Here is a 20,368-nt window from a genome sequence, read left to right as displayed (position 1 = left end):
TCAAAAAACAGTTCCTTATTCAAGACCATATACTTAGTATAGCGTGCATGGGGTGCTGTGAGTTGACAGCCTGGCATGAACAATCAGCACTTTGAGCCCAGCAACACTCTAGTCAGAGATGTCTGAGAGAATCCCCCAGTGGCATAGAGTCATGGTATGGGGGGCCTAAGAAGGATTTCCATCTCTAATCCCAACCCAAAATAAATTCCTTATTGGAGCCCATATACTTATTACAGTGTACATGGGGGGCTGTCAATCAGGCCATGCTTTGGGCCATGCAAGACTCTGGTCAGAAGTATCCAGGAGATTCCCATGTTGATACATAGGCATGGTGGATGTAGGATATTAATTTACATATTATTTGGTAAATATGCTTAGCTAATGAAATTCTCTCTCTTTAGAATGTGTAATTCATTAATAAGAAGCTTTTATGGGGTATATATAGATTAGCTTTAAAAAAGGAACTGGGAACCAGGAATAAGGACCTGGGACTTAAAGGAACAAACTGCAGCCTCATGAACCATAGCATGTAGCTTTGATGTTGGCTGCCCCAAAACAGTGGATAATGAGAAGGCCAGTCACTGCCAGCCAGGAGTCCCTGCCCCACACCACCACAAGCAATGTGGAGAGAGGGGAGCCCCTATGTGGTTCAGATGTTCCTTGACCTTCAGTAGAGGCAGGCAGTTTGAAATTCAGGAAGCAAACCCTAACCTGAGTGCCCCAAAACAGTGGGAGGTCAGAACAGGCCACTCACTGCAAGCAGGGTGTCCCCTACAGCCCCAGGCCCAGGCAGAACAGGGACTGGCAGGGAATTTTGCAAGTGAAATGTTCCTGGGAACTCAGAAATGTGTGGGATGGATGACTGATGAACAGAGCAAATAAAGTGCATGGCTTGCCAAGTGCAAGTCACAGCTAAGCAGACTTTTACCAGTTCTGGAAGAAAACCCTAACATGTAGCAGTGGGTACATGTGGTATGTGTTGGGTAGCTCTGGGTAATTAATCATGGAATAGCCCCTTGGCATACCAGAAGGTAATGCAGGAATGGGGATTTGTCTCTATGAACTGCTTCCTCTATTCCTAACAGGGCAAGCAACAAGAAAACAATGCTGGCCCTAGAACAGTCACATCTATAGGAAACTGTAGGGTTTATTGAACTGGGCTGGTGTCTGTTCAAACTCCTGGAAAGCTAGGTTTGGAGTCTGCCTCAAGGCACAGACTGATGAGAGCTGTAACCTGAGCTGCAGGGGAACCTGAATTGATATACAAATACTGCAAAATGCCGATAGGACACTGCACTGTCTGATTTCAAGTCTCCCCCCAAAAAGCAGTCCCGGGGTCCTTGGACTCTGCAGCATGACATGATGAAATCACATCTAACTATAAAAATAAAAAAATAAAATAAAATTTCCCAATCAAAAAGAGCATGGTCACTGATTTCTCATGCTTTGGGGTGCATCTCACTTCCAACCCACAGTCCCTGCCCCCCCAGCGCTGCCACTACTCTTCACTCCCAACCCACAGCCTCTACCCCCCAGCCCTGCCCATCCAGAGCCTGAGTGCCCCAGCAAAAAAGAAGCTTCTGTTAATGCAGACAAAGCAATTCAAAGGGGGTCTGAGTTTTTGGTTGTAGCCATGTTGGTCTAAGGACATAGGCAGGCAAGATTCTTTGGAAAGATGTGGTATCTTTTATTAGACCAACTGAGTAGTTGGAAAAAAGTTCTTGGCAAGCTTTCAGGTGCAGTTGTCCTTCTTCAGGCATGGGGAGTTTCTGTTGTTCTGAGACTCCAAGAAATGAAAGAAACTTGAAGTGTGGCAGGATGTCAGTGAAAATGTAAATAGGGTTGGCACTCCAGGATTTGGCCAGAGTCACTCAACTAGTTTTATGGTTCTGTTGAGGAATCAAGGTAATGGTCTTAGGGGCGGGGAGTGGGAAATGGTCCTCTCCAGTCCTACAGGTGGCACAATATACAACAATCACACAGAAAACATGATCATGCTTTACAGCCAAGCCACTGCTCCCTAGCCCTGCCTGTGTCCCTCACTCTGAACCTGAAGCCCCCTGCCCCACCAGCCCTGCCAGCACCTCTTATTCCTAGCTAATCTACAGCCCCCCCCCAGTCCAGCTGCTGCCCCTCACTCCTGACCCACAGCACCCTGCCCTCCCAGGAGGCAGCAGTATGACTGTCAGGCAGAGCAATGGCAAACAGAGGATGGTCAAAGGAGGACAGGGACATGCTGCTGGGGACAAAAATAGGCTTAGAAGCAACAGGAGTACCAGAGCAGAGGGGCAAGCTTGGGAGTAGAGGACAGCAGCGGAAATAAGTATTGAAATGATCTGGTTGTAGGCTGGGGGGATATGACTGCAGGTGATGAAGATCTGCCAATGCAGCAGTTAAAAGATTGACATGCAAATAGACTAAGTGATAAGAAAATTCCTCTCATTGAGCCTGGGCTGTTTTTTTTCTTCACCTCAACTCACACCATGCCGCTGCCATGCGGGGGTGAGGGAGTTAGCTCATGGCCACTGTGTGGTGATGGTGGGGCAGGGGGGAGAGGGAGTTGGAGTAGGCTGATTAGGCCCCCAGCCCCACTTTGGGGGAAGCTGTCCTGGGCACGAGGAATCTTAATCAACCTTGATAAGAACCCCAGGACACCCCCACAATGGTTCTCAGATTTGGAAAAAATCCTGCTCTGTGACATGAGGATACAAACAACAGACAAGAGGCACAGGATTCTTTCTGGTTTACATAAAAATTTCTGTAGTAATGTTTCCATTCAGACTGTAGCTTGGGTACATGATACCCAGATGCCAACATACAGGGAGGTGAGGGGGTGGGAAGGCAGCCAGACCTTCTGTGTACCCTTGTGTAGCCCTAAGTGTACCCCACACCCAGTGCCCGGTGCAACAAGTGTGCAGAAAAAGTAGAGGGCAGAACTGCTTTGGGTCCAGGCTTGGGTAGGGGGGCAGCACCTTCAGGAGGCCTGCCATACAGACCCCTAATGCCAATCTAGACTTGTGAGGGGGATGCAGGCAGGCTCACTCTTGCGGACCTTTGCATGAAAAGATTTCCCTCCCCAACCAGCAGTACCTCATGCAACAAGCAACAATCACTCAAAAAAAAAAGCAGGAGGCTTTGCAGGGGAGGCAGGCAGCGCTGCCTATTGAACTCAACCTCCCCACAAAAAATGCATGTCTCCCAAGCAAAACCACCAAAAATTCCCCCCCAAAAAACAACCTGGAATGACCTAAGAAAATAAACCAACCAAACTATCAAATCTTGTCCTAAAACACTACCTGGCAGTAAAGTAGTACTGAAAGAGCAGGAGGGTAAAATTGTTCTGATGTGCCCCCTACCACACTTTACTTGTTATAGTATAATAAGCCATTGTGTGGTAAATCATGTCCACATTACTTATTTAGCCATCTTAAACTAAACAAGAAAAATTAAACCAGGAACATTTTTAGTCACTAAATGCCGAGTACATGTACAAGGACCCATAGTACAGTTTCAACAGGGATAGCATGTCTAAGTTGATATAGAGCATAATCCTGATCCAAATGTCAAATCCTTCTGTGCAGTCAGTGATCTGCAGAGATTGTGCAACAGCCTTCAATTTAACATACATCAAGACGTTACCCAGTCCTATTCCTCAATGCAAGAGGTGACCTATACTGATTTTTTACATTTTATTGTTTGAATTCATCATGTTCATAGTTGATATTAATATACAAGGAGAGCTCCCAGAGATAAACTGACAACAGACTGCAAATAGATATTTGCACTGAATTCTGATCAGTCTCATCTATGCAGACAGAGACTTGCATCCTGTATTGTTATCTATGACTTTTTGTGTCTGTACAATTACATTTTTTTCCTCATTATCCACCATGGCATGTACAATCTTTTGTGTTCTACTGTCTTTGATAAAAAAGCATCTTATACCCTACTGCTGTCATGTGCATGGGCTGTAATACCCATTCCTCAATATAAGTGTACAATTTACCATGAACAACACGTGCCCCTGGCAGCTGGGGAGGCATGGTAGTGGTGGGAGTGTGGTGGTGGTGGCAGGACCACGGCAGTGGTAAGTGGGAGCTCCTGCAGATGCCACTGGTGCTGTCAGCGGTGGGAGGGTGGCAAGCGACAACTGCCCATAGGCACTGTCGACAGTGTCCCTGCATGTACCCCCACCCCCAATGCGTTGCCCCTGAGTCTGTGGACTCAGAAGGATTTTTTTTCTTATTCAGTTTCTTCTCAGTGCTACTGACTGACATTGACTTGACCTTACATAGAACAGTCTGAACTTTGTTGGCACACATAAATTTCTTACTTATTAAAAGGAAAGATTTAAAGATTTCCAAGTTGCCTGCTGCAAGACAACATGTGCATTTGGCAAATGTAATTACTAATAATCTCTTCCCCCTGCTGCTTATACATGCAGTTTCTAGCCTAAGGCCAACAGGTGTGATCAAAAGTAAAAAGGCATGTGATGCTAATATCTATACCCAGAATGTGTGCAGAGACCTTCCTGCAGTTAAGATGTCACTTGCTAGGTTATGTGGGCAGTTATTACTATAACCTTCAGCTACTTGGCAGCTATGTCCATGGCATGGATCTGATCAGCTTGTGTGCAGGCACAATGCCATTCTAACAGATGGGCAAGGTTACAATTATCCAAGTCTGTGTGTGCACCATCTTATTTTGATGGACACCACACACTCTTCCAGGAATATCTAAGTGCTATACATCCTGAACTGCAGAACTAACAACTACATCAAGGTGCTATTGATAATTCAACTCAGAGAGCAATTAAAAAAATATTGTATGCTAAGGCCTCAGCATTCATGATCATCTTAAGGCACCTTTGAACTGATGGAGAGGTACAAAAGGGCCTTAGTGGAAATGAGAATCAGACCATTTAGCTGTGGAATGCAAGATTAGTAATACTATGAATCAGGAGTGTTCCATTTTTTTGTTACCAAGTATGTTGATACAGAATGTGAAGAGTGATTCCTTGACTGTTGGTAAGGGAATTTGCCCCTGTTGAAGGTCTTTGTGATAGCCAGTGGAAAAGAGCATTATGAAAATACATACCCCTGCTTAATCCACTTGCTAGACATAAATTTAGGTGAAATGATCCTAAAAGGCTTCCTTGGCTCGAACCTGCTTCATAGTATTACCAGTGAGGAAACCTGTTCTGCATAAATACTATGCTGTGCAAAGAGTTACAAACAGCTAGAGCATTGGTGGTTCAATGGTAGCAGTCTCACCTGCTGCAGGGGAGGCCTGGGTTCAATTCCTGGCCAATGCAAGTTGCTTTTCAGGATGTGCATGTTAATGAGGTTATTTGAGCCCAGCTGTCTTTCCTGCCCAGAGCAGGGGGACTGGACCTGATGATCTCATGAGGTCTCCTCCTGCCCTCTAAAGATCTGTAAATCTGTCTGCAGTATAGTATTGTATACACTACTTGGTATACAAATTGTATTGAAAAACAAACCATTTGATTCAGTATATGACAGTAATATTAGATTATATTGTATGGTGTTGCTGGTCTAATATACACCACAATCATGAAAACGAATCTACAAAAGAGCCATGCACCAGTATGGAGACACTTTCAAGCCAGGGACCATAGTATTGGTCCCTGACAGAATTTCACTGAAAACCTTTTCAGGTTCATGGCCATTCATTTCGAATATATATATATTTAATTTTTTTTAGATGGGGGCTGCCATCTTGATGCCCTGTTATAGTGGGGAGTACCCCAAGAACTTCTATAGGGGTGACAAGACTCCCCAGAAGTTCCCAAGGGTGGGACATGGAGGCAACTGCTCTCTCTGGGAGTGGAAACTTACTGGGAAAGATGCCAGTGGCATAGTCTGGAGAGTTCCTGGCACCACAGCTCCCCCTCTTTATCAGCTCATGCCAGATCTGGGTTGGCCAGTGCACAGTGAACCACATCATAAAGATGGACCCTGCACTGGCTGAAGTTAGAACACAGGCCTAGGAGCACAGCTGTGGGAGCATTCACCTAGACCACAGACTGGACAGGAGTGAAGGGAGTAGAATGGAGCCTGCTCTTCTGATCTGAGGCTTGAAGGAGCCTCAGCACCGAGGAACCAGATCCATGCTGCAGAGGAGCTGACAGCATGACACGGAGGCCCTGAGAGACATTTTTTTTTTCGCTGCACCGGCGACAGCAGTGAACTGAGTCCATTCTGGATGGGGCTACAAGGCCCTCTGGTCACATTAAAGGTTAGCGACACTAGATGAGAAAAAATTAAGGACTTAGCAGACTATCCCTGATGGCCATTGTTATAGAACTGTGATAAGGCGGATGTCAAATATTGAGTAAGAAACATAGACACAGGAAGTGTGATATGCCGAATCCATTGCCTGCCCCTTGAGGGGGACTGTCACTAAATTTCTGAAATCACCTACCAAGGCTGAAGCCCAACTATTTGCCCAACTGGGAAGACAGTACCATCCCACCATCCTATGGCACACAGCCTGGATGTGGTTGGCATAAGATCTGGCTGGCATAAGGATGGGATCTAAGGAGGAGGTAAAGCCCCAAGAAACAACAAGACACTTGTGAGGGCAGGTGTAAACCATCAAGGATCCTCCCCTCTTATTTAAAAGATGCAGGCAAGACAGAGGGCATGCCCTGCTAACAAAAGCCAGCAAGGTCAAGATGTCAGGCCCCAAGAACTGCTGCTCAACAGTTCGGAGCCCTAGACCTCAACAGCAGACTCAAATGAGGCAAATGCCTGCTCCGAATCAGCACCTGGAATTGGTCTCCTGATCACTCTCCCCTCCCGAGTTACAATTCTGGTAAAATAGCCAAAGAAAAATGATAATATGGCAGTAACAATGATTTTTATGACCTGGGCCAAAAATCACTTTTAGGGACCATGAGCTAGATAGATAGATAGATAGATAGATAGATGTACACACAGCCAAGACTGCATGCTACCTTTCAATACAATTATAAAATTCCCACTGAAGTCATACAAAGTTGTGCGGGCACATATAAAAACATAATCTGGCCTTAAGTTTTTACTATTACATTTGGTTTTAAATGCATCATTATTTCAAAAGTTACATAAACCTAAACAAAAAGGAGTTTTCAGGGATATAGTTATATGATTACAGCAATGAGGAAAAGTGCCAGACTTTATAACAATAGGATCATAGAAAATTAGGTTTGGAAGGGACCTCAGGATGTCATCTAGTCCAACCTCCTGCTCAAAGTAGGACTATCCCCAACTAGATCATCCCAGCCAAGGCTTTTTAAAACTCCCAAGGATGGCGAGTCCACAACTTCTTTGGGTTACCTGTTCCAGTGTTTTACTACCCTCCTAGTGAGATTGTGTTTCGTAATATCCAGCCTAAACTTCCCTTGCTGCAACTTGGGGCCATTGGTCCTTGTTCTGTCATCTGCCACCACTGAGAACAGTCTAGCTCCATCCTCGTTTGAACTCTCCTTCAGGTAGATGAAGGCTGCTATTAAGTCCCCTCTCAGTCTCCTCTTCTCTAGACTAAATAAGCCCAGTTCCTTCAGCCTCTCCTCAAAAATCATATGCTCCAGCCCCCCAACATTTTTGTTGCCCTCCATTGGACTGTCTCTAATTTGTCCACATCCTTTCATTAGTGGGGGGCCCAAAACTGGACACAGTACTTCAGATGTGGCCTCACCAGTGCCAAATAGAGGGAAAGAATTACTTACCTTGATCTGCTGGCAGTGGTTCTACCGATGCAGCCCAGTATACCATTAGCCTTCTTTGCAACAAGAGCACACTGTTGGCTCCTATTCAGCTTATTGTCCACTTATTTAGCTTAGAGAAGAGAAGACCAAGGGGGAATTTAATAGCAGCCTTCAACTGCCTTAAGGGGGGTTCAAAAGAGGATGGAGATAGGCTGTTCTCAGTAGTGGCAGATGACAGAACAAGGAACAAGGTCTCAAGTTGCTGCAAGGAAAGTTTAGACTAGATATTAGGAAGAATTTTCTCACTAGGATGATAGTAAAACACTGGAACAGGTTACCCAGAGAAGTTGTGGAACCTCTGTCCTTGGATGCTTTTAAGACCCAGCTAGACAAAGTTTTGGCTGGGATGATCGAGTTGGGGATGGCCTTGCTTTGAGCAGGGGGTTGGACTAGATGACCTCCTGAGGTCCGTTTCAACCCTAATTTTCTATGAGTTGATGCCCTGGGTCCTTTTTTGCAGAGCTGCTTTTTAGCCAGTCAGGCCCCAGGCTGTACCAGTGCATGGGATTGTTTCCTCCTAAGTGCAGGACTTTGTACTTCTCATTATTGAACTTCATGAGATTTCTTTTGGTTGAATCCTCCAATTTTTCGAGGTCTCTCTGAATCCTAGCCCTACCCTCCAGTGTATCTACCTCTCCCCACAGCTTGGTGTCATGTTCAAACTTGCTGAGGATGCACTCTATGCCATCTTCCAGGTCACTGATGAAGATATTGAACAAAATCAGCCCCAGGACTGACCCCTTTTCTAAGTAGTCCTTAACCTGTTCTTTCACCACTGTTGGCTGCTCCCCAAACTGTGCTGCCTAGTGCAGTAGTCTGGGAGCTGACCTTGCCTGTGAAGACTGAGGTGAAAAAGACATGGAGTACTTCAGCTTTTTCTTCATCCTCTGTAATTAGGATGCCTCCCCCATTTAGTAAAGGACCCACACTTTCCCTGATCCTTTTCTTGTTGTAGAAACCCTTTGTTACCCTTCATGTCCCTTGCTAGCTGCAACTCCAATTGTGCTTTGGCCATCCTGACTTCATCCCTGTATACCTGAGCAATATTTTGATACTCCTCCCTAGCTCTCTGTGCAAGTTTCCACTTCTTATAAGCTTCTTTTTTGTGTTCCCTGCTAAGCCAGGCTGGTCTACTGCCATACTTGCTAGTCTTCCTGCACAGCAGGATGATTTGTTCCTGCGCTCACAGTAAGGCTTCTTTAAAGTACAGCCAGCTGTCCTAAACTCCTCTGCCCCTCAGCCTGGCTTCCCAGGGGATCCTGACCATGAATTCCATGAGTGAGTCAAAGTCTGCTTTCCTGAAGTCCAAGGTCCTTACTCTGCTGCTCTCCATCCTTTCTTTCCTCAGGATTCTGAACTCAGTCATCTCACGGTCGCTGCTGCCCAAGTTGCCATCCACTAGTATATTCCCCACCACTAGTGGCTTGGAAATTCAATGCATCCACAAAATGAGTTCAGATAATAATAAGCAGCAATGAAAGCCAAGGCACTGCATTGTAGTCATGGGCTGGCATGTCAGTAGTTCAGCCCTTTCCTATTGCTCTGTTAAGATTACCACCACGGATGCTAGTGCTGATTGGGACAGCACATTATGACACCTGTATGATAGGAAAGGGACTGCAACTTTTTCCACATAGAGGTAAAACAATGATCCAAATAATTAAAACAATGATTTAAAGCAAGTCTTCTCACACCTCTTCCAAATTGTGCACTACATCTTCCTATAAAGAAAGTTCCATAGAACTTCCTCCCCTCCTTCCTTTTGTGACCACTTTGGTGGCAATTGTAGTAATTGTTCAAACAGGAAAGTAATATTAGGACAATATGGAATGTATTTTAAGCTTTCCTTAATGATCTACTGCCTGAAAACAGAAAATAGGGCCATGACCATGTCACCACACCAGAACTGGTCCATGGAGCCTTTTGATCCAGCCTGCAGAGCCATGGCTTTGGCGCCATTAGGCAGTGGGGGCTTGGCCTGTACCATTCTGCAGCCAGGCAGCAGGGACTTTGATGGAAGGGAAGCTTTGCTCACAGTGTACTGCAGCTAGACAGCAGGAAGAAGGTGGCAGTGGTAATTCAGTCCTAGTACCTCAGACCTGAGCTGGGCCATTCGGGCCTGCAGCTGGAAAACGTTACTAACCGCTGCTCTCGTGGATGGCCTGCATGCACCTTGTAATGCATCCTGGACCACAGTCTGAGAATTACTGAACTAAACTCTATAAGGTGTCTCTTTAACCAAATGTGGTTGTAGAGAGAGAGACAGGTCAAAAGTCCAACTGCAATCAGATTCATGTCAGAAAGCAACTCCAAAGTTAAAACTGACATTAAGGACCAGATTTTTAAACATTTTTAAGAGACTCAAGAGGCCTGAAGCCCTAAAAAGATTGGACATTTACATACCATTCTGATGGGATGATGAACTATGAACAGCAGACCTTGGAGCCACAATACATTTGACCTTCTGCTGACTATGAGAACTTCAGCACTGCATCCTAAGCAGGAAAAAAATTGCAGGGATCAGCTAGCATCAAGTGCAGTCAGTGCTACGTTTGAATCAACTGATGGTCACAAAGTTCTGACATTGAATCATGAACATTATGTTACTTCTTTCGTAAACTGCATCCAGTTGATCAGACTTTTGTTACATAACCTGCCTCTGAATACCTTAAAATGTCAGGATGAGTTTTGTGTTGTACTGAAGGCCTTGAGTGTTCCCTAGAAATCTATTAGCAAACCTTTTATTTCAAGAAGGCAGTGATAAAAAAATACGAAGCTTCAGCCATTTCCAACTGTTTAAAATGAATAAATTCAGCTTGCTGTGTCCCATTATAGCTTTATATCATCAGCACAACAGTTAACTGGTGTCACCATGAGGCTTACTTGACAACTACATGTTGATGTTTCCACTATAGTTATTCTAGGCACTGCCTATTTTTTAACTTTCCGTAATGTGACATATTTGTTAAAGTGATCAGTAATTTGGGGTGTCTCAATATTTAGATGTCCATCTTGAAATACTTAAAAGATTTCCAGGAGGTAGGAGATTAGCACTTCTAGATATTCAGGTCCCTTTAAACTACTGGCTGTTTCTGAAAGTTCAGGACTATTCCTTTATTTTATACTGCAGGCACAACTGCTAGAAGCTTTCAATGGGAGCTGAATGTGTGAGTTAAGAGCAAAGATGTGGCCTTTTGTGAAGCCTGAAGGAAACACTGCAACAATATAAACATGAGGATGGGCACTCAGTGACATTGTTGCAAGTGGAGTACCTAACTCCCTGAGGCTCTTTTGAATGTCTCTGCTGTAATATTTAATTTGGACTTTATATATTTAATTTGGACCCTGAGACAAAATCATCACTGCTTCAAATTCAGCAGCTTCTATGCTAGATTCCCTCCATCTTTCAATATCAAGCACAAAAACCAGGAAAATATGACAGGGAGGGAGAATTTTTGCATACTTTCCCACAGTTCTGGAGCATCTGGGAAGAGCTGTGTGTAATATATAGACCAGGGTTATTAACTCTAACCCCCCCCCCCACACACACACACACAAATTGATTTCAGTGCCTTCATTATAGATTTTTAGTGCCACCTTCAGGCTAACCCAAGAATTATTCTAGAGCTTTCCTTTTTTTTTTTTCCTTAAAGGAAAATTTTTCATGTTCCAGGTAAAATTAGCTGGATCAGGTCCAAATCTGTTTGAATCATTCAAAAACCATATGTGGCCCTGCAACCAGTAAATATCCTCCATTCCCACCTGAGGCTTCAGATACTTCCAGATCCTTTGGCAGGCATCCTACTTGCAAGCCCAAGCCTGGAGGCTTGGGATTCAGATGTCCCTGAGTTTTTCTTGCCCTCAACTGTGTGGCCACAGGAGCCAGCTAGGGAGGAGTCTCCCATTTCCAGAAAGTCAGTGAGATCCTCCCACTGAAAGCTGGTCAGTGGGAAGCTAACTATGAGGATCTTGCAGTGAGTCCTTTCCACAAGCAGACAAGGGTGCAACCCTCCACTACACAATGCCATTTTAATTGTATTACCTTTGTCAGGGTATTTCCCCTGCCAGGTAAGAGCTTCCACTTGAGTGTCACTGCATTCCAAGCCTAGCGTGAAACCCCAAAGCTTATCATAGATATGAATCTAAACAAGATTTCCCAATCTGAATTTTACAAGTATATACAAGTACTAAATGACTGCGGAGAAACCAGAGTTACTGCACAGTAGCATCTCCAAACAGTTTCTTGGTGACACTGACTGCACAGTAGCTCATTACTACTGTGCAGCAGTGTCACATCATGCTTCATGCCGTACGACACTATTGTGCAGTAGTAATCAAGCTACTGAGCAGTCAGGTTCTCATGTAGACGTGGCCCCTGTTTCTCACTTGGTCTTCAACAAAACCTTCCCACTTACCTTTTTTTCTGATCACTATTAATAAATACCTTGCCATGTTTAACCTGTTCTTGTGGTTTAGTGATCGAATCCTTATCTGCCATGTGGGAGACCTGGGTTTGATACACAAATGTCCATATAACTACAACCATTTATACACTGAATGTCTGTACCCTATTTGGCCTTTGGGTACTGTCTCTGTGGTCTAAAGTGGGGGACAGATGCTATGGGCAGCCTCTACTCCTCTGTATTTCTGCCTAGGCAGATGCATTGAAGGTCCTGGTGATCTCTCACAGCATACATCATGATCAAGAAAGATCAATTGTTTAAAGTGCCATGTTTAAAGCACTTTAATGAAGTTCCCTACTTCTTGCACCAGTCTCTTGAGCAATAGGACCTCACCTGGGGACAACTTAATTTCTGCATTTTAGACCCCCTTAAATACTGCATATCAGGGCTGGGATAGTTATACAAATCTAACCATACTACTTATGAATTCGGGTTAATATTATGAAATCGTATAACTGTTACTATAAAAATGGCTGGATCATAAATACTTCTTTCAATGTGTATTCAACTTGCTGTTTTTGATTGTAGCCATGTTGGTCTAAGGACATAGGCAGGCAAGGCTCTTTGGGTAGATGTGATATATTTTATTAGATCAACTAAATAGCTGGAAAAAAGTTCTTTGCAAGCTTCTGGGTTCAATCACCCTTCTTCAGGCACACGGAATCTCTGAGATGCCAGTCTCAGAACAGCAGAGGCTCCCTGTGCCTGAAGAAGGTTGATTGCAAAGATTGTTATCCATCATAGTTTCATAGTTTCATAGTCTGTAGGGTCGGAAGGGACCTGAGTAGATCATCTAGTCCGACCCCCTGCCATGGCAGGAAAGAGTACTGGGGTCAAACGACCCCAGCAAGGTGTTCATCTAGCCTCCTCTTAAAAACCCCCAGGGTAGGAGCCTGCACCACTTCTCTTGGAAGTTGGTTCCAGACCCTAGCCGCCCTGACTGTGAAGTAGCGCCTCCTGATATCCAGCCTAAATCTACCCTCTGCCAGCTTGTGACCGTTATTCCTGGTCACTCCTGGCAGTGCTTGGGGGAACAGTGACTCCCCCAGTGCCTGCTGATCCCCTCTGACTAGTTTATAACAGGCCACTAGATCCCCCCTCAGCCTGCTCTTATGGAGGCTGAACCGGTTCATGTCCCGTAGCCTCTCTTCAGAGGGCCTGCCCTGCTGCCTCCGATCATGCGAGTGGCCCTCCTCTGGACCCTCTCCATGCTGTCAACATCCCTCTTGAAGTGTGGCGCCCAGAACTGGATGCAGTACTCCAGCTGCAGCCTGACCAGTGCCAGAATGAGGGGAAGGATCACCTCCTTGAACCAGCTCGAGATGCATCTGTGGATGCATGACATGGTATGGTTGGCCTTCCTGACTGCATTCCCACACTGCCGGCCCATGTTCATCTTGGAGTCAATGATGACCCCAAGATCCTTTTCCGCCTCTGTACTGACAAGAGAGGAGTTCCCCAGCCTGTAGGTATGGTGCCGGTTGTTCCTCCCCAGGTGTATCACTTTGCACTTGTCTGTGTTGAATCCCATCCTATTCTCATCTGCCCACCCTTGTAACCTGTCTAGGTCCAATTGTAGTCTGTTGCTTCCTTCTAGTGTGCCCACATCCCCCCACATCTTAGTGTCATCAGCAAATTTGAACAGGGTGCTTTTTACCCCCTCTCCAAGTCACTGATGACTTTAATTACCCATCAGACTAGGGGTAATTAAGTACACTTAACATGTGTGCTTTGGCCAACAATAGACATGGTAAGTAGGTAACTGAGACTGGAGGAGGTAGTTTTTCCTGCCCTCAGAATTGGGCAGGAATTGGAAGGAATAGAAATTAACAGCAACAACTCAAAGGAGTTTTAAATGAGTCATAGGAAATGACTGGGGAGAGATGAACAGAGTTGGATGAGAGCTGGAAAAAAGAAAGAGATGGGCAAGCTATTTTAGCAGGCTGGACCTCATTTATTTGATAGGATTAATTTAGATCAGAGTAAAAATTATAAGCTGTTTACCTGGGAATGTTCATAAATGAAGAGGGCCTGCATTCAGGAAGTCTTTTTTTAATGATCTTTTGAATTTTCTTAGCTTGTATGAAGGTCTGTGCAAAAACTATCTATACCCTTAGGCTTACAGGCCATGAAGCTTAGACCTTAATGAAACTCTAGGAAAGGGGCTGCTATACCTGTGGTAGTTGGGAGTCTTCATAAATGAAGAGGGCCTGCATTCAGGAAGTCTTTTTTAATGATCTTTTGAATTTTCTTAGCTTGTATGAAGGTCTGTGCAAAAACTATCTATACCCTTAGGCTTACACGCCATGAGGCTTAGACCTTAATGAAACTCTAGGAAAGGGGCTGCTATACCTGTGGTAGTTGGGAGTCTGATGGTCAAAGCAATACCCTGACAACAGAGACTTGGGGCCTGGGCTTCAGCTCATAGGACAGAGAGGGTACTAGAGACAGGGCCCAAGAAAGAATCAGTTCTCAGACAATATCTAAATTGCAGAGGCTTCAAAATCTGTAAGGAGCTAGTGTCTGGGTTCCTGAAAGCAATGTAGGGAGTGGACAACAGATGGCACTTGGCCCAGATCCTGTCACAAGAGCAACCTCTTCTAAGGTGGTGTTTAAGGTTAGGAATTCATGTATTCTTATAAATACAACTTCTATTCACCAAATATCATGAAGATAATGAATATGTTTCTTTGCAAAGAACTCAGAAAGACCACAATGGGTCAGAATGGTTTTAATATTATGGATTCCTAGTTGAAATCCCTGGACACCCTTAAAAAGATCTTGTGGCACTTTGGTTGAGAATCACTGCCCTATACAAATCAATGATATCGTTTTCTAAATTGTGTTTGAGGTACAAAAAAATGAAGAAGTTATTACTTTCCAAGGTACCCAATGGATATTTAACTGCATAAGTGGACCAGCCCCAACAGGAGAAATTAAGAGACACCTACCCTAGAAGAGCCTGATAGCCATGGTTCTCACCTGGGAAAGAGAGACTGAATCAGATAAGATTTGAGCTGTAGGTCTGCTCCAGCTCAAGTCACACCCTAAGCACTGGCTATCAGCTATTCTGGAATGACTTCCCTGTTTCACAAAAAGTTTAGTGAAATAGTCTAAGTAAAAAAGGAAAATCAACAGAAAATTCCTGGTTAGGACCAGTTATAAAATTAACTGATACAAGTACATATAAACTCTGGGAGCTGCAATCGATTCTGTAACTTATAAACACTTTTAAAAAATGTTATCACGTAAGAACACAGGCTGGATATCCTGGATAATACCCCAGGCCCTCCGGCACCCTATTTCTGGCAGGAGGCAGAATCAAGTGACCCAGAGGAGGGTGTCAGAGTCTCACAGGAGAGACAGGTATGAGACAGGAGGCAGGGTAGATGTGGCACCTTATAGGTTAACTCAGGGCTGTCCAACTAGCAGCCTGTGGGCCACATGCACCCCACCCCCCAAGGGGATAAACAATGACCTCTGGATTTGGCCTGAGCACTGCTCCCCTCTTTGCTCTCTTCCTGCTGCTGCCTGAGTCCCCAGGCTCTCCCTCCCTCCTCCAGCCTAGGGTTACCATATGTCCAGGTTTTTCCAGACATGTCCTATTTTTGAGTTCTCCAGTTTCCCTCAAGGCAGTTTTTTGAAATCTGAACCAATGCCTGAGATTTTACTTAGCTCCACCAGTGGGAACAGAGGGAAGGCAATTGGAGGCAAGGGCACCACTCAAATCTGTGTGTGTCTGTGTGAGCCTCAGCAGCTGAATGCAGGTAAGTCTTGGGTGGGGGTGGAATTTGGAGGACTGGAGCAGTGGGTGCAAGGGGAAGTGCCTACCCCTCCAGTGGGGGGGAGGGGGAGGGGCTTTGAGGGAAGTGGGAAAGTCTGTGGCGGGGCTGGCAGCACTAGGGCCACTGCACGAAGGGGGCAGAATGGGCAGGAGATGCTGCCCGGGGGAGGGGGAGGGGGAGCCATGGCATTGTACCATGCTGGGAGCCCCTGCAGTACAGTTGGTGGCAGGGGGGCTTTTGCAGCCAGTAGGGGCAGCAGGGAGAAAGGGTGCTTGTGTGACACTGTGTGGCAGGGAGGAACCTGCAGCCCCTAGTCTGTCAGCAATTGGACATCCCTAGACTAACTAAACCAAATAAGCTCCATAGAATCATAAAAAATGAGACTTGTAAGGGACCTAAGGTCATCTAGCCCAACCCCATGCTCAAAACAGCACCATCCCCAACCAGATCATCCCAGCCAAAGCTTTGTTCATCCAGGTCTTAAACACCTCCAAGGATGGAGATTCCACAACCTCTCTGGGTAACCTGTTCCAGTGTTTTATTACCCTCCTAGTGAGAAAATTCTTGTCATATAACCTAAATTTCATGTGCTGCAACTTGAAACTATTGTTCCTTGTTTAGTCATCTGCCATCACTGAGAACAGTCTATTTCCATCCTCTTTCGAACCCCTCCTACAGGTAGTTGAAGGCTTCCATTACCTCCCCTCTCAGTCTTCTCTTCTCTAGATTAAATAAGTCCTGTTCCCTCACCCTCTCATAAGTCACATGTTCCAGCCCCCTGATCATTTTTCCTTGTCCTCCACTGGACGCTTTCCAATTTGTTCACATTCTTTCTGTAGTGGGAGGCCCAAAGCTGAACACAAGACTCCAGATGTGGCCTCACCAGTGATGAACACAGAGACATAATCACTTCACTTGATCTGCTGGCAACGCTCCTACTGATGCAGCCCAGTATGCCGTTAGCCTTCTTGGCAACAAGGGTAAACTGTTGGTTTCTATTCTGTCCTAAGTGCAGAACTTTGCACTTGTCCTTGTTGAATCTTGTGAGATTTCTTTTGGTCAAATCCTCCAATTTGTTGAGGTTTCTGAATCCTAGCCCTACCCTCCAGCATATCTACTACTCCCTCCAGTTTGGTGTCATCTTCAAATTTGCTGAGGATGCACTCCATGAACAAAACTGGCCCCGGGACAACCCCTGGGGCACTCCACTTGATACTGGCTACCAACTAGACATTTAGCCATTGATTACTACCCTCTGAACCCAATGATCCAGCCAGTTTTCTATCCACCTGATAGTCCATTTATCCAACTCAGACTTCCTTTGCTTGCCTGCAGGAAGGTTGTGGGAAACCATATCAAAAGCCTTGCTAAAGTCAAAGAACCCCACATCCACTAGTCTCCCCACATCCACAAAACCAGTCATCGCACCATAGAAGGCAATCAGGCTGGTCAGGCATGATTTGCTCCTGATTTGCTGACTGTTCCTAATCACCTTTTTCTCCTCCAAGTGCTTACAAATGGATTCCTTGAGGATCTGCTCTATGATCTTTCCAGGGTCTGAGGTAAAGCTGGCTGGTCTGTAGTTTTCTGGACCCTTCTTTTCCCATTTCTTAAATACGGTCACTATGTTTGCCCTTTTCCAATCATCTGGGACCCCCCCCACCCCCTTCCATCAAGCCCCGCTGAACTGCCCATCATTCAGGGGCTGTCTATAACCTCAATTATCCCTTTGATACCCTAAGTCCCACTACCAGTGCTCTACCCGAGCCTGCTCATTCTGGCCTCCCCAGGAAGGAAGGGAAGCAAACCCCAGTGGCCCTGGGTTCCAGCCCCTTCATCAAAGGGGCACACCTGGTCACCCCTTGAATGGAGCCTGGCTAAGGGGCCCACTAGCTCTGAGAGCCCCTTGCTCCCTATTTCCTTCTAAATGAGGATGGGCAGCAAAAAAAAAAAAAAAAAAAAAAGCCTGTTTTTCCAGTTCATTGGTGGAAACACATGTCAATCATTTATCCCCCAAACTCTATTGGCTGTACCTAGAGGTAAGGCGGTGCAAAGCCAGGAGGATCAAGGTTCCCACCCAGGAAAGTAAGAGGGGAAGTAGCCATTTTGTGGTGGCCCCGCCCCTTGCTGCTGATTGGTTAAGGGGCAGCAGTCCTACGTCACTTCTGATTTGTGGAAGAAGGTGCAGCCGTCACTACTGATTGGTGGAGGGGAGGGGGCCACCCTCACTATGGGAGTACTGTGTTTTGGGAATGAGTCAGCGGCCATGTGAAGGCTGGTGTGGTCTTGTTGCTGGCTCCCTGGCATGGGTTGGCCCTGGGGGTGAAGACTAGGGCGCTACACAGTAGCAGAGCCCATATTACATCCCCAAGGTGGCAACTATCCCGCACTACCCTGCACGGGCCTCACAGGAGCAGGTTGCTGGCTTTCACAGTACTGCGCATGCGCAGCGAGCCACTGAGCCCTGTTCGCCTTCAGAGTACTTGGGGCGCGGGTGACGTCAGGAATGGAACCTGAGGGGAGGCGAGGCGTTGCCCCGCAGTGTCACGCGCTACCCCCGTGCCCGATGCCGGGGGGCGGCGGGGAGACATCATGACAAGCTCCAGCAGGCTCCTCCCCGGGCACATCAGAAGCCAACTGTGCGGCGCTAACATCGCACGCCAATACATTCTACCAGCGGAACGTCCGCGCGCGCACACGCTCCTCCCCAACTGCCCAGTCCATTAAGCGCCGCACGTGCGCTTTGTTTTGGTGGCTGGGGGTGGGGAAGCGGCAACGCGCAGGCGCAGACGCGTAGCCCCGCCCCGAGGGGGGGAGCGGGAGCGCGCAGGCGCAGACACGCGGCAGTTGCTGCGGCGGTTGGCCCGGCTGGGTTGGCTGCGGTTGCCAGGGGTCGGTGTGCGCTGCTGGGACTGGCCCCGCGGGCAGCAGCAGCAGCCCGAGGCGGTGGGGTCTGGCCCTGCCATGTCGCAGACTGCCATGTCCGAGACCTACGGTAGGAGCGGCCGCGTCTCCCCGAGCGCGTGAGGCGGGGGCTGCGGCTTGGGGCAGTGCCCTGCTCCCCCTTGGGCCTGGGGCCAGGCCTGCCGCCCCGGGGGGGTGAGGCGAGTCCCTGTCCTGGCCCCGCTGGCATAGCGTTGTTCCTGCCTCGGGCAGGGTTGGGCTGGAGGTCCCTTCCCGCCCCGCTTCTCTGTGATTCTTCTGCACCTGCCGTCTCGGCTTCCGGGTATCGGCTTCGATACCTGCAGGCTCAGTAACCCCGGGGCATGGCACGGGGCTGTACTCAGTGTGGCCAAGGCAGATTTGAGGACTTTGGGAGAGGGTCATTAGACCCCTGCAGGGGGCAGGAAGGGGTGGCCGTGGCTACTAGATGTACAGAGGCTTGTGCAACGTGAGGATGGCAGGGGCTGGACCCTGCTTTTTTTTGTGTCTCGTCTTTTTTTGCTGCCTGCCCCTGATCAGTACATGAGGGGTGAGCACAGTGCTGCAGCTGCTTCTCTGGGAACTTGGATGCCAGCAGCCTGCTCCAGGAGCATGGGAGGAGTGGGAGAATACACCAAGCTTAAAAAATGGTGCCCACCTGTGGCAGTGTGGTGCTGGGGGGTGGGGCGCAAGGAATTGTGGTTTTCAGCTCTGTTCCTTCATCTGCTCCTCATACTTCCAGTAGTGGTAGGAGAGGATGCAGGGAACCGTTTGACCACGGGGGCGGGGGCGGGGGCAGGCTCAGGATGCCTGGACTATGAAGGAGACTGTCTTGCCACCCCGTGTGGGCCAGGCATTGTGGTACTCCAGTTATGAGTCACAGTTTTAGCGGAACGTGACTATTCGTTACTCACAGTGGAGCTCAGAAATCCCCATTAGGAGCAGAGTCTTGTGGTAGTAGACAGCCTACAGATTTATGGAAAGATGTATCTTCTGTGTTGTTGGGGAAAAGAATCACATGTAAGTACAGGAGGGCTTGAGGAAGGACAGAGAAGTGATAATTTTCTATGTATCCCCATATTAAGTCAAATTAAGATAATCCAGTGCAGTATCACATTATAATATGGGCGTGCTATTGAGTGACTGCTTGCTACCTGAAATAGCTTTGGTAATACGGACCTCAGAGTAGTAGTAGCATAGAGGCCCTCTACTACCTCCCAGGAGTAGTCTCTTCTCCAGAATATGTCTTGTGCTTGTGTAAATAAATGAGCCTGCATGCCCTACTGGCTGCTAACTGACGACATGGAAAAAAAAAACCCCAAAATCCCAGCGCTTTACTTTCAGCTTGGCTCATCCCCACATGAAGCCCAGTGCGTGCCCGAAAGAGGCATTGTGTTAGTTTGACCCTGCTTGCCCAGCGTCTGTAT

The 20,368-nt window shown here is 46.8% G+C and overlaps 1 protein-coding gene across 1 annotated transcript in view; it reads left to right on the top strand.

The window, feature by feature from the left end:
• The first annotated feature begins 18,864 nt into the window (after positions 1–18,864).
• The window catches only part of RAB4A (RAB4A, member RAS oncogene family), a 36,457-nt gene continuing 34,953 nt past the window's right edge, over positions 18,865–20,368 (top strand). Inside the window, exon 1 of the mRNA XM_090043951.1 lies at positions 18,865–19,014. Within this exon, the coding sequence (XP_089900077.1) occupies positions 18,984–19,014 (31 nt within the window). The 5' untranslated portion in view covers positions 18,865–18,983. The remainder of the gene's footprint in view (positions 19,015–20,368) is intronic.

The sequence above is a fragment of the Crocodylus siamensis genome, chromosome 1 (assembly GCF_052110815.1).
Source record: "Crocodylus siamensis isolate JL-2025a chromosome 1, ASM5211081v1, whole genome shotgun sequence".
Taxonomy (NCBI): Eukaryota; Metazoa; Chordata; order Crocodylia; family Crocodylidae; genus Crocodylus; species Crocodylus siamensis.
This window is presented reverse-complemented; position numbering and strand designations above follow the sequence as displayed.